Source organism: Oryzias latipes, chromosome 4, assembly GCF_053564925.1.
Source record: "Oryzias latipes strain Hd-rR chromosome 4, Olatipes_Hd-rR_3.1".
NCBI lineage: Eukaryota > Metazoa > Chordata > Actinopteri > Beloniformes > Adrianichthyidae > Oryzias > Oryzias latipes.
The window spans coordinates 32,850,886-32,874,403 of record NC_136240.1 but is presented as its reverse complement, the minus strand read 5'-3'; the positions used below and the strand labels follow the sequence as shown (position 1 = coordinate 32,874,403).

At 48.7% G+C, this 23,518-nt stretch overlaps 1 protein-coding gene across 2 annotated transcripts; it reads left to right on the top strand.

Moving 5' to 3' along the window:
* Nucleotides 1-837: 837 nt before the first annotated feature.
* On the top strand, nt 838-23,456 carry rgl1 (ral guanine nucleotide dissociation stimulator-like 1). Of its 2 annotated transcripts, none has more exons than XM_004068407.5 (18): nt 838-1,229; nt 15,594-15,704; nt 17,405-17,613; nt 17,694-17,768; nt 17,925-18,115; nt 18,200-18,324; nt 18,432-18,647; nt 18,721-18,824; nt 18,909-18,993; nt 19,073-19,162; nt 19,309-19,395; nt 19,473-19,505; nt 19,586-19,707; nt 19,932-20,021; nt 20,097-20,277; nt 20,827-21,078; nt 21,152-21,266; nt 22,354-23,456. In XM_004068407.5, exons 1-18 carry the CDS (start codon nt 1,065-1,067, stop codon nt 22,539-22,541), a joined length of 2,439 nt encoding a protein of 812 aa, XP_004068455.1. In that variant the 5' UTR covers nt 838-1,064; the 3' UTR covers nt 22,542-23,456. The 2 variants fall into 2 exon arrangements, with proteins under 2 accessions (XP_004068455.1, XP_023810300.1); XM_023954532.2 differs by lacking the exon at nt 838-1,229 and adding an exon at nt 13,043-13,287.
* Nucleotides 23,457-23,518: the final 62 nt, after the last annotated feature.

Sequence of the window (23,518 nt, the reverse complement as noted above, 5' to 3'; positions counted from 1 at the left end):
CTTTTTGGTGTTTGGGTTGATTATTTCTGAAATTACTTGTTTCTAAAACAAAATTGTAATGGGAAGGAAACTTGTGTCTTTTTCTGGTTGTGTTTGAGTGAAGCACTGCCTGCCTCCGGGTAATCCTCTTCTCTTAGTTTTATACGTGACTTCTCCTTAGAAGACACACACACCCACTCCACACACACACACACACACACACACACACACACAGCAGTTAATTTTGAACACGCTGCGACAAAAGTTGCTTATTACAGTTAAAAAAATCCTGCAAAAGAAGTCAACATCCTGTTTTATTTGGTGAATAAGAAGCCAGCAGAAAAACACTGAAGCCTCTTTTCAGACTGCTATATGATGTTTAACACACACACACACACCCACACTAACTGACCTTCAGCACAATAAACAGTTTTATGCTTTTTGATCTTTGTGCTGCTATAGGAAAACAAAAGGATCTCATGTCTTTTTGACTGATTTAATTCAGAATCGCAGTAAACTGCATGCGACAAAGTTCATAAATGCTGTGAACTCAGCCTGAACACGTCCAAAACTCACACAGGCTGAAGACAATCCTGTTCTAAGACTGTTTTTTGTTTTGTCTTTAGATTATTTTTAAAAAGTTTTCTTTTTTTGGCCCAAATCTTCCCCCAATGATTGATAGAGAAAACCTGCTTTTTTTATGTAATTCTTCGAAGCTCTCCAGCGACATCCCTTCAGGTTTATCAGCCTTCCTGTCTTTCTTTCTTTCTTTCTTCTTGCCCTTCTCCTTGGTCACCCTTTAAAGTGGGGCGTTTGCCGCCCACTTGTAGCTCCTCCCCCTCTGCCTGTGATGGATGTGAGGAGAGGAAGACAGACAATAGGCTGAAATCACTCCTGCTTCAGGGCTGCTGGAGAGCTGATCTCCAGGCTTTCTGAGAGGACAGAGGGAGGAGGGGGGGGGCATGTTTTTGAGAAGACAGGAGGACCACAACATCTGACTGGAAGACCAACAGAAGACATCTGAACTGAAATCCAGATTGGAGCATGGCGTTCCCCCTCCCCAGCCTCTGACGCAGGCAGCCAGCATGATCTCCCAGTACCCTCTGGCCACCCTCCTGCCCTGGGCTGCAAGCCCCCAGCACCACCAAGCCCACCCCGACCTGGACTGCACTTTACTGCTGGAGGGGGAGGGGGGGGTTGCCCTGCAGAGCTTCCAGCCCCGCTACCCGGAGAGCAGCCCACAGCACTGGGTCAGTACTGCATGTCATGGAGCCGCTGAGCTTCCAGAATCTTTACAGAACCTGGCAGGTGTTCTGGTTTTCATCATCGCTGTGTCTGAAATGAAAGGTTTTGCGAAAAGAAAAACAGAATGCCAAAAGAAGCTGGAAATGATAAACCCTTTACAGATACGCAGCGAGGAGGAATGATGGGGGGGCGTTGGTCGCCCCCCTTCAAGGTCAGTTTGTTGGCTGTTCTCACAGATAACATGAAAGAGAGGGTCAGAGAGAAGAAACAGAATCAGTTTGACATGAGAAGAATCTCAGAAATGAACAAACTGCTGCGAAACAAAGAGAAACCTGTTCAGTCAGTCAGCTGTGATTTTTTTTTGGTTTTAGTGTGAAAGGGTCTACAGGTAATTCTTTTCATAGGTCTTTCAGAGTAAACTATATCTATAGATGTGATAATGTAATACTTTGGCTAGAAACATTTTTTTTATAAAGTATTAATTATTTTCCCAGCTCATTGTCCTACCCAGAAGTAAGACGACTCGATCTCTGAAGCTCCGCCTCTCGCTCCTTGTGGATTCAGCCCATTTCATGACATCATACCAAAGCCGGCCTCAGCAGCGTGTCTGCGTTTCGCCCACAAAAACAAACAAATCTGAACTTTTGCAAAGACGTATGTGCATATTGTGCATAGAAAATTAAAGCGTTTAACTGATCACCGCTAGCTCCACGGAGAAAGAGGTTGGGTGTGTGTTAGCCTAGAGGCGGGGCTGGCAGCGCAGACTCTTCCTGGTAGGGGCTGTTCTTCACTTTGTGACATCACAATGTGAGAACCCGCTTGTTTTTGTGGATTGGGAGGGGCTGGTGCTCAGAGACCAGGATTTTAGAGGCATACTCAGAAATGCGTGAATGGATCAAAAATACTGCTTTGAGGTTGATTTTTGTGAGGAATGAACATTATTAAAAAAACGATCTTTACACCCTCAATGAAGTCTTGAGCAAGTGATGAGTCAAAGACTTACAGTAACCTTTGTGTGTGTGCTGTCTGACTAGAGTTCACACAAAGGGTGGCTTGTGTAACACTTGAAGCGTCAGTGTTGCTGTTTATGTCCCTTTATGCATGCTCACTTGTGGCTCTAACGTAAAAGGATTAATGTCCATAAAGGAAAATCGTCGGCCATTTCCACGCTTTTCCTCCCTGCAAAAACATAAAGCTGGTTTTCTGCAACTTCAGTGTGTTTGCTGGAAGACTCTAATCAGATCAAAGACTGATGAAGAGTGGGGAGTGATTGGATTTTGAGGCGTGAAAACATCTGAGTTTTCTCTTTTTGTTCAATCAAAAATGATGGTCGACATGAACATTTTCTGTCTCAGTACTTGTGGTTTTGAAGGTCAACGTTTCTTTGCCTCAAAGGTTTTCTTGATCAGGTTCAGAATGTCTGTAGACGGAGCTCCTGCTGGCTCATCTCATGTCTTTGGTTCGAATCTGGCTTCAAAATCGCAGTGGCCCTGTACTGGCAAAGTTACTTCTATCTCCATTTTCCTCAGCATGTTTTCCGATCATACTTTAGTATAAACAGTTCCGACCTCTGAAGCAGTTAGACGACAAGCTGCATGGATTTAGACAAAAATGAAATGTTGGACATCAAATGACCAGTCTCTACTGAACGCTTGGGTCAACTTCCCACCGTTTGTCCTGCTTTTAATCTTCCTCTGTGCACTGCCGCATTTCATTACGCACATTTTGTAGCCCTAATGTGTGAGACAGAAAGCTTTGAACTCTTCCATACCTGAGATGTTGCAGGATGACATGCCGCCACTCAGGGTTGGCCAACTCTGGTCCTCAAGAGCCACATCTTTGCCTTTTTTCCAGCTCTCCCTGCACTGCTTGCTGCTAAAAACCTAAACCAGGTGAGTTCAGTCAATCAGGATGTGAAACTTCTTGAGTAAGCCAATCAGCAGCAAGCTAGTCAGGGAAAAGAGGAAAACAAGCAGGGTAGAGGCTCTTGAGGACCAGGGTTGTCCAGCCAGACCCAGATTCAGCCAGCACCACTGCGACTGTTCTTCTGAAACATGGGATCACTGTCACACTGTGACGTGGGTTCGGGTCTGGATGGTCGTCCTCCTCGCTGCCCATCAGACAGCCGGGTCGGAGCCTCAGCCCATCTCACAGCACCATTTCCTGCCATTGTCCCCCCCACCAACACACACTCTGGACATTTAGTTAACGTGCAGCAGCTCCGCCGGTCCCGCCTTGTGCCTGTTTTTACTGTGCTGACTTGAAGTTGTTTTCTGAGGGGTCAACAAGGTGATTATATGGAGTAAAGGCCTTCCATAAAAGTTATATAAGAGAAACCAGAGTAAACAAAACTGTTGGGCTCACATAAACCTTCCTTATGAGGTTTTTATTTGCAAGAGCAGCTCCCAAACTCCTGGTCTTTGTCAAATCTGACAGTCCTCATCTTCTTGCATCATTTACTTTATTGGCCCACACAAACGTGGAGTGGGTGTTGCTCTGCAACCTGCAGAATTCTGCTGAGCTTCCATCCCAAGTCCACAGTTCAGGGCGGAGTGCTGAGTCGTGTGCTTATCGGCAGTCTGCTGACTGAACGCACACGTTTCCAGGCTGAACAACAGGAAGAAGCTGGATGAAACCACCAAAGGAAGGCCTTCTTTTCAAACAGGGGCTGCAAAGAATGAAGGTTGTTGGTTCCAGATTCCCCCATTGACAAGTCTTTTCAGAGGTTTGGTCTGATGGATCAGTGTCTTTAAAGTCCCACTCTGATCATCTTTTGATCCATTTTCCCAGTGGTCTTTAAATGATGATGATGCCCTTTTTTTTGGCTAAATCTAAAAACAGTCGTGGTTTTCTAGGACATCGTTTCTGCAGAGTGGCAGGAGTTCATTAGAAGTTAACCTCTGATCCAGATTCCAGCTTAGACGAGGAAAGCAAAGGCGATCATGTATCTATTGTCTGACAGTGGATGCATCAGATTGGAGGCGGAGCTGGGAGCTTGTGGCCCCGCCCAGCGTATTTTCTATGTCACAAACACGATCTTTTACAAACAACATTTATTTTTGTCTGCTCCTGATTCATGATTTGAAAAAAGAAAATACTCAGAAATGCTATTTTCTTTGTTTATGCTACAAGAACGTGTTAAAAACACCGAAAACCCCATTTTCACTGGAGCGGGTCACTAAAGCTGCAGGCTCATCAATACAAATGCATCACACCCTGAAGAGAAACAGCAGTTCAACAGCCTCCGCTGACTTCAAAAAACACACAAACGACTTGATGCCGAGAAATCAGAAACAAGAGGAGAAATCTGACGATGCTGCGTTTTCCATTGATGGAAAGGGAAGAAAGCTGAGCTAGCGCTCTTTCTTCCCCTTTTTCTTCATTTGGACAGAGAAGTGCACGTTTCATGCCGACGCTCAGTGACGTTCTAGCATTTCCAGTCCAAATGTTTGGACTTGTTTTGCCTTCAAAGGATTTCGATGACTCTGCGAGAATATTTACGTAACTCCTCGGTGGCTCATCCTTCCGCATGGAAGCGTGTTTTGTAGCTTTTGACCCCATTCTTAGATCAACGGTCATTCAGTAAACAATCATACATGGCCGCCGTGCTCCAGTAAATAGGGGATTTGATTTTTTTGTGTGTCAATCCTGGAGCTGCTAACTACAGAAACACATGTACAGAAGCAGAATAGCGCTGCTGCAGTGGCATCTCAGCGGTTGGTCATCAGTTTGGGGTCACTGCAGATGTTTACCGTCCTGCAGCAATGGTTCTGGTGTGAGCGGGCAGGTTAATGCAAAAATACCCAAACATTTCACCCCTTTTTTGATGTTTACCTGCATCTCCTGTTACGCCTCCTGAAATTTCTCGTGGGGAAGATCCGATTTGCACCGTGGCTCTGTCAGGAACCAAAGACGTTAACTGTGTCGGGGTTTCAAACCGAAAAACTGATTTAATTTAGAGAAACACAAATTGTGACAAAGTTGGAAGATGTGGGGTTAGGCCGTGTCACACTGCCGCTACGGATCAAATTTCGGTCTTTCGTGATCCATGCATGTTTTACGTCCTTCATAAGTGTTTCTTGCGTTCATCATTCGTTCATTCAACGCTTATGCAATCGTGCCTGATTTTTGCAAGATGTATACACAAATTTGTGTATTTGCACGACCCTTCAACGTATCTCTAAAGGACTTTTCACACATGTACCACCGATGTATATAACTGATATCACGTTCAAATCACGTAGTTCAGCGGTCCCCAACCCCCGGGCCGCAGACCGGTACCGGTCTGTGGGTCATTTGGTACCGGGCCACACAGAAAGAATAAATAACTTACATTAGTTCCATTTTATTTATTTCGGAATCCAACAGATGTTTTATTTTGAAAAATTGCCAGATTCTCTGTTACATATCACTCTTGACGCAGGCAAAGGCGCTCTTCTCGGTCACGTGATAGCTTACCGCTAAAATAAAACCCTAGGAGCTAGCAAAATGACTCAAAAACAAACGTCTTTGGAAAGTGCAGAGGCGGAAAACACCCAGCCAGGAGACAGAAGAGGAACCTTCGACTCCCTATAAAAGAAAGCTACATTTAATAGACAGTACTTCTTTTTTGCACCATGAGTGAGGGAAGGGAGGAGGATGATCACACCTGTGCAATGTTCAATGTTACGCCTGTCAAAATAAAAGCTCAGGATTCGTTTTATCACGTCTCTGTTCCTTTCCTTCATCGTAGTATTGCTGCGATAATCATCCGGCTACAATTGATAGACCGTTGCGTGAAAGTTTTGTGTGACGTCATACCGGTCCGTGGCGTTAAAAAGGTTGGGGACCACTGACGTAATAGACTACATGCACGACAGAACTTCCGGTTAACTTCCGTGTTTTGAGTGTGAGGCCGACAACTTCCTGTTGGTCGTGTTATTGTTGTGGGGAGTTTTGTTGAGTTGCTAGTTTTGAGTAAAAAGGAGCGGATTTCGGGTAAAAGAGAGGCGTTTGGTGTTTCAACGCGTGACAATGACATCACAACATTGTTGTGTACCCGTGTGCGAATTTGTCAAAGTACAACAGTACTAATATAAGCTTTCATAGCTTTCCAGTAGATGTGTCGGTGAGAGCCGAATGTATGGTGAACACGGCGGGAGGACTTCACCCCAAGCAAGACGAGTCGTGTTTCGTATTTGCAGCAATCGGAAAGAAAATGCGTCATGTAAACACGCCGTTCGGAATACTTTGCCCCGGTCAGACTCGTTCGGATCAAAATTTCTTTCCGATCGAGATAGCTGGGTATACCGATCGTTGTTCATGTAAACGGTCATTCCGATCGTGTGTCACTATTGATCTGGGTTACGTCATGCATAGACGGTGTTTCGCTGAGAGAAAGCTTGTGAGCTCATACGGGACCGACCAGCGGCTCTGCGGACGCCCCGCGTAAAGCCCCGCTCCGCTCTCGCCCCGCTGGCTCTCCCGTCTCTTTCACCCCTCACGAGGGAGATGCGGGGGGGGGGGGGGGGGGGGGGGGGTGCGTGCTCACTGACGTCTGGACCCGGCATCCGAGCTCTGCGTTCGGGCTCCGGAGCCAGTGGACCGAGTGAACCTCTCTGAATGAGCAGAGCAGCTGGATTTATTAATGTGTTTGAGGGGAGGGTGCTTTGTTACGTGTGCGTTTTGTTATGTGTGAGAATTCGGACTGCGAGCCGAGCCGCCGCTCTGGGTTAGCGGCTGCCAGACTCGCGAGGACAGAGCAGAGCTCGAGCGGCCAGCTTACACAGCCGTCACGGGGCAGTGTGTGAGCTTTTCAGAGCAGAAATGCTGCTCAGTCCTTAGAAACTGTTCAAAAAATCACGACACATGGAATTGTGCTTCTAATTGTGCCCCGACAAATAAAGGCTGATGTTGTTAGCCCGTGTTGTTAGCCTCTCCTAACTGGGTTGTTCTTCAGTTCTGTTCTTCTTCCACAAAAAAGCACTGACCACAAGGATTAAATATAAAATGAGAGCGAACAGGCACTTCATAATATTCATAAAATTAATAAAAGCACGTTTGGAAGATCGCCTCGTATGTTACCGAGCTGCTGCATAAATGTGACAGCAAAGGTTTGTTTACAACGGGACACATTTCCTTTTCGGTATTTTCGACACGATATTTTGCCCGTAACCACGCACTGGTCGACAATCCCGTAGATGTCGTTCACGTCGATTTTCGGGAGACCTTGTTTGTAGAAAACGGGTGAAATATACCATCTTTCGCAATCAAAATCTGCCGTGTCGCTGCTATAGAAGTCGCAAGCCGGAAATGGTCGGCCTCACACTCAAGGCGGCGGAAGTGGAACTCCTTACTTTCGTGCACGGAGCCTATGGACGCATGAAGCACTGTACTACATATAAACAGTGCAATAATCATGCACGGTTCATGTTCTACGTCAATTTACGTGGTTTATTTAGACTTCTTCCGTAGTTTTAACGTGGTTCATTCGTGACACATCTCTGAAAATTCCACGTAAAGACCACAAGTTTTCTCTCTTTTTCCACCTATTTCATGTGTGAACAATTGTCATCCACGTCAAATGCGCTAAATGGTCGTAATGGCTGTGGAACACGGCCTTAAATGCACTCTACCAACCCAAACCGATAAGCTCTCTGAAACAAGTCATTCTGATTGATCGGTTGGCGCGTATCAGTTACTAAAAGTAAAACAACAATCTGGACTTTATGCAGTTCTCTTCCTTGTGTGTTTTACTTTACTTCTGCTGTTACCAAGTAGGTCTGAAAAATGGACCAAACAATCTTTGGACAAGTCGGTAACCAGAGACTTGCAGTGGTTTACCTCTCTGCTGGCGTGGACCAAACAGCTCAGTGTGAACGCTCTCTTTCTGGATGCCGGGCTGTGGAGGTTCATGCTTTTGTGTAATTAGTTCACATGAAAACACTGGTGTGAAAAGTCAATAGAGCCACCAGTAACCCTACCACCCCCACCCCGCCCCCCCTGACCAGAAACACCAGCAGCAGCAGGATTGACGGGGGCAGAAACTCATCAGACCAAACGGACACGTCTGTGCTCGGGATCAGGATGCAGAAATGTGTGTTAGCTTCTGCAGGATTAGGTAGTAGTGTGAAAAATTGCATGTGTGTGTGTGTGTGTGTGTGTTTTGTTTTAAAACACACACTCAAACACACAGCACTAGCTTGATCCAAGTCATATGTCTCGGCTAAAGCTGCTTGAGCTTGAAAAGTAGTTTGGTGCGTGTGTGTGTGTGTGTGTGTGTGTATGTTTGGTCATGTGTCTGCCTCTTGTTGTGTGTTTGTACCTGTGTGTTATTGTGTCGATGAGTGAAGACACCTAATTAACTGGACAATAGCAGCACCCAGCTTAAAAAATAGTGACACACACACACATAACGCACGCAATGGCACACAACACACGCAACAACAAAAATACACCCATGCACACAGAAAACAACACACTCTGAAGAACACAACACACAAACCAACAAAAGTAATATGCAGACATATGGTCTCACACACACAGACACCAACAACACAAACGCACACAGAAAAAACACACAACTACAAATCAACACACACAACAACACGAACCAGAAATCACTCGACCACTCAGCTTCTTCGTTTTGTTAATTTTCATTTCATTGCTTCTCCTTTAGGTTCATCAGAAAGACCCGGTTTGGTGCCTCCGGACCATTTTTGTCTTTTTTGATGTCGTCTGCAGTTTCGTTTCCTGCAGCGGACCTGATGCCCTTCTCAGTTAGAAACTGAGCTGCAGGTTCAAAAACGCAGATTTACTTAGCAACAACCAATAACTGCTTAAAAAGCTGTAAAAAAGAGAAGAAAAAAAAGCCTGATTGCGGTGGGTGGGTGTTCTGGTCCTTTTGGGTCACAGTTCCCCTGCTGCTGTGTTGTTTTCTGAGCAGCAGATGGTGGTTCTCTCATTAGCTGTCAGGGTCAGACAGACCAGTTCAGACCGATTCCTTCCAGGCTTAGCAGGGCTTAGATCTGGGGGGGTTAGGTCCGTGTGTGTGTGTGCGGGGGGGGGGACTGCTGGGAATCATCCTCTCCCTCAGACACATAATACGAGAAGAACCAAAGTCACAGCGATCTCTGAAAAATGTTCTGAATCATTTGATGAAGCTCCTAGATCTGAAGGAGATGGTGGTGGTTGTGGGGGGGGGTCAGCTGACTGATTGAAAAAATAAAAATGGGGGTGGGTCAACAGTTGGTTTTAAAAGCAGCATCTCCTTGCAGAAGACCGTCATGCTTTGTGGCTTATTTGCCTCGTTTATTTTTGTTGATGTTTCTGCAGTTTTTACACACCCACCCCTCCATCCCGCCCCCCTATTTGGCTCCTCCCTCTTGCTGGTCCAGCAAAGACTCTGCTGACTTTGGATAAACACGTCGGCCTATGAACTCTGCCCTCTGCTGCTTCAGAAACCCCCACCAGCGCAGAGAAACATTGGGGATGAGTGCATGCACTCCTGCGCAGACGGCACTCCTGCGCAGACGGCATCGACGAGACAAAATGACGCATTTAGTTGGTGCAGCCGGTCCGGTTGCAACACACCAGCGCGGTTCCCCTCAGGTTCTGACAGACCTCTGAACTGGTCTCTCCGTCACGGGGAGGGGGAGTGACTCTCAGCAGAGCAGCACCCTTTCAGTCAGACGTCACCTTCTTCTTACGGAAACATCGCGGTCCAGGATTCTCCTAGATCTTCCCTCCTGGCGTCTGGTTTCCCGTATCCCTCTGTTTTCCGCTTCCTCATCTCCTCCGCTGTTGTTCCTCCTTCCAGCAGCAGAAGAAGAAACTCCCAGCAGGTCAGGAATGAGGACAGCAGCCTCACTGGAGTCAGGAGGCCGGTGACAGGAAGCAGCAGATTTCCTGGAATGTGCGTTTTTCCTCATGATCCCCCTCTTCAACAACACCCCCCCCAGAAATGGAGCTCCCTTCCACAGAGAAGAAGGAGCCTTGCAGATCTCCTACAGAGGAAAAAAAAAAGGGCGGGGCAAACTGCTGCTTCAGGGTTTTCCAGACACTGTTTGTAATAATTCACTTCCACGGAAAAGAAAGAACTCAACGGACCCAAAGGCAGAAAAACACATTCAACTGTTACATTTCAAATGCAAAGTTTTTCAAAAGAATGCCGACCAGAAAATATGAAAGCATGAAATGCAGGAGGTGAACTGTTTGGAAGCTTTCCATCAGGTTTTATTTTGCAGCTGTTCTGCACCGACTCGAACACGAACATTTCTGCTTTCTGATCCATTTAGCTTCATGTCAGTTTAGCAGAGCTTTAGACGACTCACATGTTTCTGTCCAAATCGGTTCCAAAATCTGTGGAGAACTTCATTTTCATCCTTTAGGACTCTGAGATTTAGCTTTGGAGCAAATGGAGGGAGTTCAGGGTTTGATTCCAGGGGGGAACATGCGTGCTCTCGTGTGGCGGTCGGAGTAGCAGAAAGCCCTTTACTCCAACGTCTTGTTTTGGGAGATGAACGGCATTACTCCTGCTGTGAGACCGACACTCCCACCCCGTCGGGGCTGAGCTGGAGGTCTTGCAGGGGTCACGACCTTCCCACTGCCCCTTTGGGCTTCCCAGATCCGCTAAGGCCCAAGTGCACAGCGGGGCATCTTGGCCTGGGAATTGGCCTTCAGCCAGACGTGCTGCCTGACGCAGGCTTGGTGACGTCGGATCAGAGCACGTACGGAGAGGTTCTGTTTGCGTATGTGGACCTTCAGCTGACGCTGGCGCTGATGGACCAGGGTCCATACGGACACACAGAGGTTCAAGTGTGACACATTCCACATGGAGCATCACCGGAGCTTGACAGATGGCAGAAGAGAAAACTCCACCTGCTGACGTCTGGGTTTCAGAGCTTTCTTTCTGAGGCTGGAGCTGGTGTGGAGACGCAATCCCAGAGGAACAGAGCCCGCCATTTACACGACCTCCTCTTCTGTCACCAACGATGACGGCATCTAATACTTTTCTGGTAGTGTCCCCGAGACCCCAGCTGCTCCTCACAGATGCCGTGGACGCCTCCTCCACCTGGCTCCTTCACCCAAAGAGACATTCTCACGTTGATTCTGCAGCTGGAAGACGTCAATACTTGCTACACTCATAGCAGTTTTTCTTAGATGAGGTGCAAAAGTGAGCAGTGTTGCCACATTGGGCAAAATTAAACAGCCCAATTTGAGCAAAAACCTGCTCAAATTTGAGCGGAAAACGGTCCAATCTGGCAACACTGTCTGTCTGTATAGACAGTGCCAACCCCCCCCCCCACACACACACACACACACCTTGCCCCCCCTAACTGCTTCATCTGCAAGATTAATTAAAGAGCCACATATTTGGACACAATGGCAGGATTTGTTGTTGTGTTGTCTATATTTTTATAGTGATTTACCAAATGGTTGCCAAGCGCGGCTGTGTCTGCAGCTCGCCCCCCCCCCCCCCCCCCCCCCCCCCCCAGTGTCAAATGTGGAGAACACATTTCACACACCTCCGTGTGTATCAACCAATGGGGCTTTCACTTCACTTATCACAGTGTTGCTTTTGTTGACCTGTTTTTACCAGTGGCTTTGTTTTTTTTAATGTCTGCTTTTATTTCAATAAATATGTTTGTGGTGCTGTTGTGTTTTTGTTTTTTTGTGACATTGTGGTGGCTTTTTAAAAATGTTGCACTAGTTACTGTTTCCTTATTATTACTGTACTCTGCTATTATTAACATACAGGTTCAATATTTGATGTGTGTTCAGTTCAGGCTGTTGTAATTAGTTAACAAACATTTTTATTTGCCGAAAGTTCCTGTCCTGTGTTTTATTGAAGACTTAATGAGCAAAAAATGGTGTATTTCCAAAAATGTTTCTATAATCAAACCTTTCAAGAAAAAAGTACTGATATTGGTGATACTTGCCCTTTAATTACTTGGTATCAGATTGATGCCCAAATTCCCAATATCAGCGCCAGAATGGTTATTCTGACCAATAGAATGACTGAGTAACAGATGTTTATTTCTCCATAGAAGTCTGTGGGATTTTGTGAGCACTTCCTGTTTGGAAGACCAGGGAGGCGTGGTCATTCAGTCCAGTTGTGCACAGTCAATACTGCAAACACATCACAGCCTGCATAGTTAAAAACTTTGTTGAGTCTCTTCTCACTTTTTCAGAATCACTCCAGACACAGATGACCTTTCACCTTATTTTCACTAAATGAAATCAACCCTGATTTTTAACTCAAACTTTGATTTGTATTATACATCTACTCTTTTTTTTCCTTTTAACAATTTGTGACTTAAATGTCTTTCTCTAAATGAATCAAATGGATAAAGATTTCCTGGAGCATCAGCTTTGCGTCATCAGCTCCTCGTTTGGTTTGTGAGCAGAGGTGATGAGTTCTGAGTTACTTCAAACTCTGCTTTCCCTTTTTCTACTTCAGTTTGTGAAGGATCCTTAAACCGGGCTGTGCTGCGTCTGTCCCTTCTGGATTCGAACATTGATTCCTCATATGCTGCTCAGAGTTTGTTCTAAATATTTATGTTTGTTTTATAACTTAGAAATGGAGAAATGTTGTTCAGATTCAACAGGTTCCAAACACTGAAGAGCTTATCTGGTTATTTTTTGAGTCGTTTCTTTTCATTATATATTTTTTAAATCTCTTTTCCAATTAAATCTATTGGATTCCTGCATACTTGGAGTTTTACAGTAAATGGCCTCAGGGAAGTTGCGCAAACGGAGTTCTCCGCTCTGCGTAAGAGCGCGCAAGCTGTTGTCGGTCTGATGAAAGTCAGAAAAAAACGGAGAGGGGGAGGAGCTTGGAGCAGACTGTTGTGAGAGTGAGGAGGAGGAGGATTTGGGTCATTCAGCAGCAGAAGGGAGAGCTCGCTGAGAGGCAGAGGAGGGCCGGAGTTTGGAGCAAAGCCTTCTCGCAGTGGAGTTTTCTTCTTCCTCTCGTCTGTCCGGCGCTTTTCTTCCGCTGTTGCTGGATTGTCGTCGCTCTGATGTTGTCTCCAGACCATGAGAGAAACGCTCACCATGAAGTTCGCATGGAAAACTAAAATGGTAAAGAGCTCCCCCCCCCCCCCCCCCCCCCATCCTCTGCTGTGTTCTTTGTGGTTTTGAAAACAGGGGGTGGGGGTGGAAAGGGTGGGGGTATTTAGGAAAGCAGCGGATAACGGGGGTAAAAGAGGAGGGGGGAGCAGCTGAACGCTTCACTTACTTTCAATTGTTTAAATTCGGCTTTAAACCCGCGTCGCCGTGCGTAAAGACGCACGGAGGAGTCTGGAAATGTGGGGGAGAAGTGATGCGCTTCACTTCTCTCTGTGAGATGGTGTCCATGCAGATTTCTGTTTGTTTGGGGATCAACACAGAGACCAGATCCGGCTCAGAACCGCGTCTCTCTGGTGGAAGTTTGTTCTGGAAGGCGCAGCAGCTGAGATGGCTGCTCCAGATGCTGTCCATGTTCTGGATCTGGTGGTATTGTTCCACACCAGCTGAAAAAGCGGACAGATCCAGAGGATCTGTTCTGCTCTGTAGCTTTGGTTCTGCAAACTTCAGTCATTGTTGGACGAAGCTGCTCTCCAACGTTTTTATGCAAACTCAGAGGTTTGTCACACAATAGGCTAAACTCCATGAACAAGTGGAGTGAAAAACATCACCAGCTCTGCGGCTTACAAAACACAGGCAGTGAGTGCAGACTGTGAACTCAGCAGCCCAGCCTGGCCTGGTTCGGCCCGGCCCGCGCACGGACCTCCCGCTATTGTTTTGGGAGTGTGAGGACTGCATGACTCATGCGCTGATGTATTTTTCTGTCTCTGTGCCAGACAGATGGCCAGCAAGCTGTAGAGAAAAGCAGGCAGACATGCAGCCGCAGATGACAGCAAACTGCATGGAAAAGCAGGCATATATGCAGCTGCAGACGACAGCAATCTTCAAAGAAAAGCAGGCAGACATGCAGCCACAGACGACAGCAAGCTGCAATGAAAATAAGGCAGACATGCAGCTGCAGACAACAGCAAGCTGGAGAGAAAAGCAGGCAGAGATGCAGCTGCAGACAACAGCAAGCTGCAGAGAAAAGCAGGCAGACATGCAGCCGCAGATGACAGCAAGCTGCAGAGAAAAGCAGGCAGACATGCAGCCGCAGATGACAGCAAAGTGCAGAGAAAAGCAGGCAGACATGCAGCCGCAGACGACAGCAAGCTGCAAAGAAAAGCAGGCAGAGATGCAGCCGCAGACAACAGCAAGCTGCAGAGAAAAGCAGGCAGAGATGCAGCTGCAGACAACAGCAAGCTGCAGAGAAAAGCAGGCAGACATGCAGCCGCAGATGACAGCAAGCTGCAGAGAAAAGCAGGCAGACATGCAGCCGCAGATGACAGCAAAGTGCAGAGAAAAGCAGGCAGACATGCAGCCGCAGACGACAGCAAGCTGCAAAGAAAAGCAGGCAGAGATGCAGCCGCAGACAACAGCAAGCTGCAGAGAAAAGCAGGCAGACATGCAGCCGCAGACGACAGCAAGCTGTAGAGAAAAGCAGGCAGACATGCAGCCGCAGACAACAACAAGCTGCAGAGAAAAGCAGGCAGAAATGCAGCTGCAGATGACAGCAAGCTGCAGAGAAAAGCAGGCAGACATGCAGCCGCAGATGACAGCAAGGTGCAGAGAAAAGCAGGCAGACATGCAGCCGCAGACGACAGCTGCAGAGAAAAGCAGGCAGACATGCACCTGCAGACAACAGCAAGCTGCAGAGAAAAGCAGGCAGACATGCAGCCGCAGACGACAGCAAGCTGTAGAGAAAAGCAGGCAGACATGCAGCTGCAGACGACAGGTGCAGAGAAAAGAAGGCAGACATGCAGCCGCAGACAACAGCAAGCTGCAGAGAAAAACAGGCAGACATGCAGCTGCAGACGACAGCAAGCTGCAGAGAAAAGAAGGCAGACATGCTGCTTTCTGGTTTTCGGCAGGAGAAACACCAGTTCTTAGCTGTGAGATAAAGACACTGGCGCTCCGTCTGTGGTTCGGATTTGTACTCGCGCTCCTCGATGTCATTTGTTAGGAGGCGGAAACAGTGGCCGTTTGCTCTGGAGACTCTTATCAGCTGCTTGGGAAAGCAGTCCAAGTCTAACTTCAGCTCCAGAAGCAAAAGAGATGGATGCAGAATAAAAGAGGGAGTAAAGAAGGAGGGAGGGGGGGCCTAGCAGCCAGCTCCTCTGGTGGGGGTTGGGAGATTTGGTCTTTCTTGATGTTTCCTGCTGTTCTCTCTCAGATTTCTTTGAAAGTTTTGTTTTTGTTTGTTTTCTTCTTCCTGGTTCTCAGAGTCACTGTAAGACCTGTAGATCCTGACAAGCCTTCTAACTGCTCCATCTTCCTTCCAGAGTTCGGTGCAGGACTGGGGAGAGGAAGCTGAGGAAGGAGCCATCTACAACGTGACGCTGAAGAGGGTTCAGATTCAGCAGGCGGCCAACAAGGGAGCAAGATGGCTGGGGGTGAGTCTGAAGCTCCACTGCATGCCCTGGCCTCTCCTCCCGCCCTGGAGTCGTGCAGGCAGCTCTGGACCTTCTCCTTGTCCCGCGTCTCCAGTCTGGGCAGCGCTGGGAAGCAGTGGTTTTATGGAGCTGGAATGTTTTGGCGGCTCACGTGACTTCCTGCTTTCCCGGCTCCCAGTGAAACTTGCTGGGTTCCTGCAGAACGCTGCTATGACAAAAACAGAGCATTAAAGGATTTTCCAGTGAATGCGCGGTGTTACGGTTTCCTGTTGGTTCCCTCATAATAACACGCTGTGCGCCTGACTGGGGGGGGGGGTCTCAGCCTGAGTCAGACTTGTTTGTTTTTCTCAGGAGAGACTGAAGGATTTTTTTAAAATATCCTTAAGAGACGAAGGAGCTTCTTGTCTTTTACTCAGCTGGCGTGTTTGTGTGCCATGGGGGTGGGGGGTGGGGTGGGATAGCAGCTCTGAGGCCTGTATTGATTTATTGACGATGGCAGAAACTCCCAGCTCTGTTGGAGCTCGTTCAGCTGAACTGAGGGCTCTGCTGTGTGGCGGCTTTCGCTCAGACAATAGGAGCAGCTGCGTTCAGGGACAGTGTTGTTTGTGGGACTTTCAGCGTTGTGTGTCTGACGCCGCGCTGGGTCACCTCGCACAGATAAACCCTCCTGTTGGCTGTGTGTGGAAGCCGTTATCAGCGGTGGGAGAGGCTGGCTCTGTCCTCCTCGGTGCGTGGGGGGGCAACGGCAGAGGAGGAGGAGGAGGAGGGGCCCGCCGTGATTAAAAGCAGATTGGAGCGTTTCCTGTTGCAGCGTTCCAGCTCCACCAAGGTCTCTGCACGTCTGTACCAGCCTCCTCTGGCGTCTCCCTGGAGACACAATAGTCGGACGCAGCTGCAGAAAGGGAGATTAAATGTGGGTCACGGGTTTCCCGCTCCTTCCAAACTCCGAGGCTCTGCTGCTGAAGTTTCTTCACCAGATTCATCCGAAAGGGAAGAACTGGCAAACACTGAAAACACAAACGTCCCACACAGCAAATCAGACGGTTTCTGATAAACCTTGACCGGATCTCAAGAACAAGAACTGGACTGAGTGTGACCCCCCCGTTAGAAAATGGTTTATTCTGGCTCCAACCAGATAAAGTCAATTCAGTTTTTTTTGCGACACTGACGTCGCCATGTTGGAGCCAGACGTCGTCAGTAAGCAGTGATTGGTCCAAGTCGGCCTGAGTTTCTATGGCAACCTCTCTCACCAATCAGGGGTGAGCTTTCGGGAAAGCCACACCCCCACCGCTTGAAAACAGGCTACACGAAGTTTGTCTGTCAAACATTTTGAATGTCGGCCGTGGGGGCCAGCACGCTCCGCCTACTCTTATTGATGCTTCTGATTATAACTAGAATAAATTGAACAACATAAAAATATTTTGGGGAAAAATTAAGATTATATCAAGTAAATGGTTTAAAAAAAAATCAAAACCCGAACGGTTCTTCTGACCAATAGAACGACTGAGTAACAGCTGTTTGTTTCTCTATAGAAGTCTATGGGATCTTGCGGGGTACTTCCTATTTAGAACGCCACGGGGGAAGAGTCACTCAGTCCACTTCTCAGATACAGTCAATATTTTACATCCAACTCTCAAAAAGCATAATTTCTGTCACAGCCATAGTAGAGCGTACGAACAACTGTGCATGTGTGTGTTTAGGCGGAGGGGGACCGCCTGCCTCCCGGCCACACCGTCAGCCAGCTGGAAACCTGCAAAATCCGAAGTATCCGTGCCGGAACGCTGGAGCGCCTGGTGGAGACGTTGCTGACAGCGTTCGGTGACAACGACCTCACCTACACCTCCATCTTCCTCTCCACCTACAGAGCCTTCGCCAGCACGCAGACTGTGCTGCAGCTTCTGCTGGACAGGTGAGGACGGACGCTCAGGTGAGGGTCCCGAGCAGAAGCTGTACGGGCTTCAAACGTCTTCTCCTTTCCCGCCGCTGCAGGTACGGCAACGTGGAGGAAAGTGGACCGGTACCGGAACAGTGCCAGAGCTCTGAAGGCCACGGAGCCATCAGAAAGTGAGTTCTCAGGCCCCCCATCTGAATGTATTCTCCATGTCGGAAAAAGAGCAAACGAATCAAAGCTTTTAGAAGGCAAACGCCATGCTGCTCCTGGAAACTGTTCAGCTCTTAAAGCTTCAGACTTGTGAGGTCACAAGTCCTCTGTCCTCACAGTGCCCTGGCTTCCATCCTGCGAGCCTGGTTGGACCAGTGTCCAGAGGACTTCCAGGAGCCCCCGGACTACCCCTGTCTCCACAGACTGATGGGGTACCTGCAGAGAGCTCTGCCAGGTTCCGAGACGCTCCGGCGGGCGGAGAGTCTGCTGGAGCAGCTGCAGAGCCAGGCCAGGCTGGAGGAGACGGACGGTAGGCCTCGTTTTCAAGAAGAAGAAAAAAAAGGTCATCGTTTTCCTGAAGGTCCTGAACACACGGCGGATGTTTCTCTGTCAGGTGGTTTCCATGGCAACAGTTCTTTCTGCCTCGGCGAGGAGGAAGAAGTAGAGATCGAGGTCCAGGAGGACTTCCTGTCCTTTAATGCGGACCTGGTGGCCGAGCAGCTGACCTACATGGATGCGGTAAGCGGAGGGAAACGGGAGAGCAAAGGGCGGGCAGGTCGCCCCGTTTTCCAGTGTTTTTTGTTTTTTTCGAGTTTCTCTGCATCAACCTGCGATTTTTTGTCCAGCTTCTGTTCAGAAAGGTCATACCTCACCACTGCCTGGGCTCCATCTGGTCCCAGAGGGACAAAAAGGACCACAAGCACAGCGCTCCCACCATCCGAGCCACCATCACTCAATTCAACGCCGTGGCGGCGTGCGTGGTCAGCACGGTGCTGAAGCACAGGCAGCTCAGGCCGCACGTGCGCGCGCGGCTCATCCAGCGCTGGATCGACGTGGCTCAGGTGGGCTGACCGCCGGCCGCGAACCTCCTTCCAGTTTGTGGATTTGTTTCCGATCGTGTGTGTCTTCCTGCAGGAGTGTCGAATACGCAAGAACTTCTCCTCCCTGCGAGCCATCGTTTCGGCGCTGCAGTCCAACCCGCTGTACCGCCTGAAGAGAGTCTGGGCTTGTGTGCATAGGTAGCCCCCCCACCGCCGAGCAGATACTCTGCTGTTTTTCATCAGCCCCCCGTTTCTGCTGACACGACTCTGTGCTTCCTGCAGGGACAGCATGCAGACCTTCGAGGAGCTCTCCGACATTTTCTCCGACCACAACAACTACCTGACCAGCAGGGAGCTTCTCATGAGGGTGAGCCCCGGCCCGCCCGGCTGCGTCTCTTCGCGTTAGCCGTCCGGTTTCAACCTTCTGCTGTGGCTTTCCTTCACAGGAAGGTACCTCTAAGTTTGCCAGTCTGGAGAGTGGTGCCAAAGAGCATCAGAAACGAACCCACAAGAGGCTCCAGCTGCAGAAGGAAATGGTGAGACAGGAACCTGCAACCAAACTGCTCTGAGAAAGGCAACGTTCCTCCACTGAATGTTTTACACATGAAGATCACACACTTCCTGACCAGAGCATCCACAGAAAGTGACCTAGTTTTGAAGGAATTCCCCAAAATTCCCACAGGGAGCGATGCAGGGAACCATCCCGTACCTGGGGACCTTCCTGACGGACCTGACCATGCTGGACACGGCCCTGCCCGACCTCGTTGAGGTAAGTGTGGAGGTGTTCCACCTGAAAGAAGCTGCTGGTGCGGGGTGTCCTGAGCGCGTTTTTCCTTCTTCCTGCAGGGCGGCCTGATCAACTTTGAGAAGAGACGGCGGGTAAGTGTTTGACTGAGACATGAGGAGCGGCTCTTTGGACTTTGGGTCGGTCTAACACGGCTCTCCTGGGGTTCCTGCAGGAGTTCGAGGTGATCGCTCAGATCAAGCTGCTCCAGTCGGCCTGTAACAGCTACTGCCTGAGCGGAGACGCGGCTTTCCTTCGCTGGTTCAGGAGCCAGCCTCAGCTCAGCGAGGAGGAGAGGTTTGTTTGTTTCACCACGATCTACTGTTCATACACAAGAACACACAGGGGCTTCTTCATCCTGCTCCTCATCGTCCCGTCTGCCCCCGTTCTTAGTGCGTCTTGTTTTGCTTTGTGAGCTCCTCTCTTTGGCCTCCTGACACGCTCTGCTCCACATGTCAGCTCCTCCGCTGTAGAAAAGCCTCACAACGTCGCAGCTTCACGCTTCCCGTTTCCTCCTGCAGCTACGCCTTGTCTTGTGAGGTGGAGGGTCCGGGGGACAGCAGCCCCACGTCGCCCAAACCCCGGAAAAGCATGGTGAAGAGGCTCAGCCTGTGAGTTCCTCCGTCTGTTCGGCTTCTACAAAGGTTCTGCCAGCAAGCTTCCCTGATCTGAACTTCCGCCTCCAGGCTGTTCCTTGGGACGGACAGCAGCGCGGCCAGCTCCCCGGTCAGGGACACGCCCCGCTCGCCCCCTACTGGCAGCTCGGGGGAGAGCATGGACTCTGTCAGCGTGTCGTCCAGCGACTCCAGCGGCCCTTCAGACAACGAGGGACTCGTCACCCCCACCCACACCTCCCACCCAAACAAGGTGGGACTGTTATGCTGCTGCTCACTGGGACTTTAGTTTTCCCAGCATGCACTACACAAAGCAAACTGATCCTTCAAAGCATTTGAAAATGTATTTGACCGTCATGTCAAAAAAGTCTGCAGCCCACTTATAGAAACATTCTGTGCAGAGCTGAATCGGGTAAAGAAGGTTTAACTTTTGCAATGGAATAATAAACTACAGTTGTCATCATGTTTGGTGACGTTTAAAGGGTTCAATGTTGAGACTTTCGAGTTTAGACAGGAGGTTGTGTGGAGACATAAAAAGCTCAGAGTGAGCAGAGGAAAATAAAACATCCCGTTTTTGGCTCCAGCTTCTGCAAACAGATGAACTAAAATATGAATGAAAATGGAGGATGATGAGAAAGGAAAGGTGCAGATTTTTGCTGAAAAGCAAAGAAAAGATAAATAAAATTGTTACATATCACGTCAGGATGGGTTATTATGAGATTCTTTGTTATGATCTACCTTGTAACTTTCTTCAGTTCGTTTATGCAAAACCATGTTGTTTTTCTTCTTCGCTCCTCCTCAGTTAGCTGAGTCCTCCTCCTGCACCTCGCTTCACTCCATGGACACCAGCTCCTCCACGGCCAGCGTCTCCATGACTCCCACGTCCCCCTCCCTATCCGGGCCCCCCTGCACCCACAGGCGCTGCATCTCCCTCACGCCCATGTCTCCCGGCTCCCCGTCCCACGCGCCGGCGTACAACACGCAGGCGCAGGACGCGTGCATCATCCGGGTCAGCCTGGAGCACGGAAACGGGAATCTCTACAAGAGCATCCTGGTGAGGGAACCTGCTGAGCCTTCACGCATTCGATGCTCCAAAACCACAGCTGACGTAATTTTTTTTTTTACAGCTGACCAGTCAGGACAAAACCCCCGCAGTGATTTCCCGCGCGATGGCAAAGCACAACCTGGAGGGGGAGCCAGAGGACGGATACGAGCTGGTGCAGGTCATCTCCGAAGAGAAAGGTAACCCTCAGAAGAAAGCCCCTCCCCCTCCGATGGCAGGAGTGAAACGGTTATCGTGGACTATGGATAATATCAGGTCAAACTAGTGATGGGTAACTGGCGCCGACATTTTGGGGCCGCTTCCTGAAGCAGAGGGATTCGATGGCATCACTGGTGTCATGTGATCAATGACGTTTGAAGCTTCGAAAGTTTGCTTCAAAATGTTTCGAGGCTTCAAAATGTTCCTGTTCATTGGCTCGTGGCGTTTAATGCCTTCAGACCCAATGACAGGGCTTTGTTTAAAGCCACACAAGCGATTCACCCATTTCAATAGAAGTAGGTGGAGCCTGCTGTCCCCCACGGCCAGAATATTTCAAGTGATAGGGGTGTGGCCTTTTAACAAGCTCATTCCTGATTGGTGAGAGTGATTGCCATAGAAACGACAGGTCAGGCAGACTCGGACCAATCGCTGCTCCCTGACGACGTCTGGCTCCAATGAGGCGGCAATTGTACTGTGAAAAATTGGCGACTGAAATGACTTCATGGTGGTTGGAGCCAGGATAAACCATTTTCTATGGATGACCCTGACTGCCTCCAGGTCTCTGATACAGTCAATGGAGGAAATGGAGATTTGAAGAGTATTTTCAAAATAAATGGGGAAAAAAAAACCTATAAGGAAGAAGCTTTATTATTACAAACTCAAGGTCCATTTGCCACAATAAACACAATACAAATAAAAGAATAAAAAACATTCATACAAGTATAAAAACAATAAAACAACCACAAAGGGGACTGGTGTCTAGTGAGCGTTAAGATAATTTTGTTAGTTGGAGCAATAAGACGATAAATAAAACCAGAGATCAAATGTCTCAGCAAAGCTTGGAGAGGAAAGACCAATAACTTGTTGGCTTCAGGTTCTTCAGAGGCTGCTGTGGCTTTGGTTGTCCATCAGATGTCGTTAAAGTCTTGAAGCAGTGCATCTTTTATGACACATATGTTTGGAAAGCCTCTATGCTTCGTGAGGTTTCACTTGCCCACCACTAAGATCAAACCCAGAGAAGAATTCTGGGTCTGTGGTTTCATCAGATTGTGTTTTCTGTCCTTGCAGAGCTGCTGATTCCGGACAACGCCAACGTCTTTTACGCCATGAACAGCACGGCCAACTTTGACTTCCTGCTGCGCGTGCGGGGCTCGGGCAGTCGAGCCGTGCAGCTGCGCAGCCGCTGCAGCTCCACCCTCCCTCGAGCGCAGCATCGCTCCAGCCTGTCGCTCAGACTCAGCAAAGTGACGCTTTGACGCAGCCGTCCGCCGCCGGATGACGGTGGTTCTCGGGCAGCTGGCTGTGAACGTTCTCGGACTCCTCCATTTGTCACGGTGAACCGTTTCGCTGCTGCGCACTCATCCGGCTGCTGTGTGAACTGAAGAGCAGCGGCGACACCTAGTGGCCTAAAGTCTGTATGATTTGCACATGTGGGAGCAGCCAAACTCCTGACCTCCAGCAGTATTTAGAGACTGACCATCTGCAGAAGTGACGCTGCAGGAAGTGTGACAGCGTTCTGGATGACATCAGCTGATCGACAGACGCTGGGGGATCAGTATTCTCCTCCGTCAGGCTCCTTTCTCGGCCTGTCAGTCTTGTGCACAGTGTGCACGCTGTACGTAGGCTCCGCCCCCCCTTACCTATGTGAGCTGTGTGACGAATGCAGACGTGCATTCTGATTGGTTCCTGTACTTGGTTTTATCAAGTCCTGAAAAGGCCTTACCTGCCCCTCCTGTGGGGTGAAACTGCTGCAGTACCTCCTCCTCCTCTAGCGCTTTACCTTAGTCTTGCACTTGCCAGCTGAAGGGGGTTTTACTCCTTCACTAAAGCAGTTACTCGGTTTGCCTTTAATACTTTTGTGGCCTCCTTCAGCCCAGAAATGGTTTCATCTGAAAGGCGTTTCTTTTATTTAGATAGTATCATAAAGAAAGATAGAAGTGGATTTTACTGTGATCTATTCGCTCCATCAGATCTGCTCCTGGTTTTTTCCATCAGCGGCAGATGTTCCTCATCACACACGTGCACGAGCTCATGCACGTCTGTGATGGTCAGACATGTCAGTCTGACCTGGAACAGGTTTTCTGGACTCTGAAGTCGTCTTTTATCTGTTGTCCACTGCCAAAGATTTCTAATCTGCTTTCAGAGAAGAATAAATTATTATGAAGATCTCATGCTTTTTCTGGTTGAATGTATGGAAGAGTTCTCTTCGGGGCGTGATGGTTCTTTTGGGTCG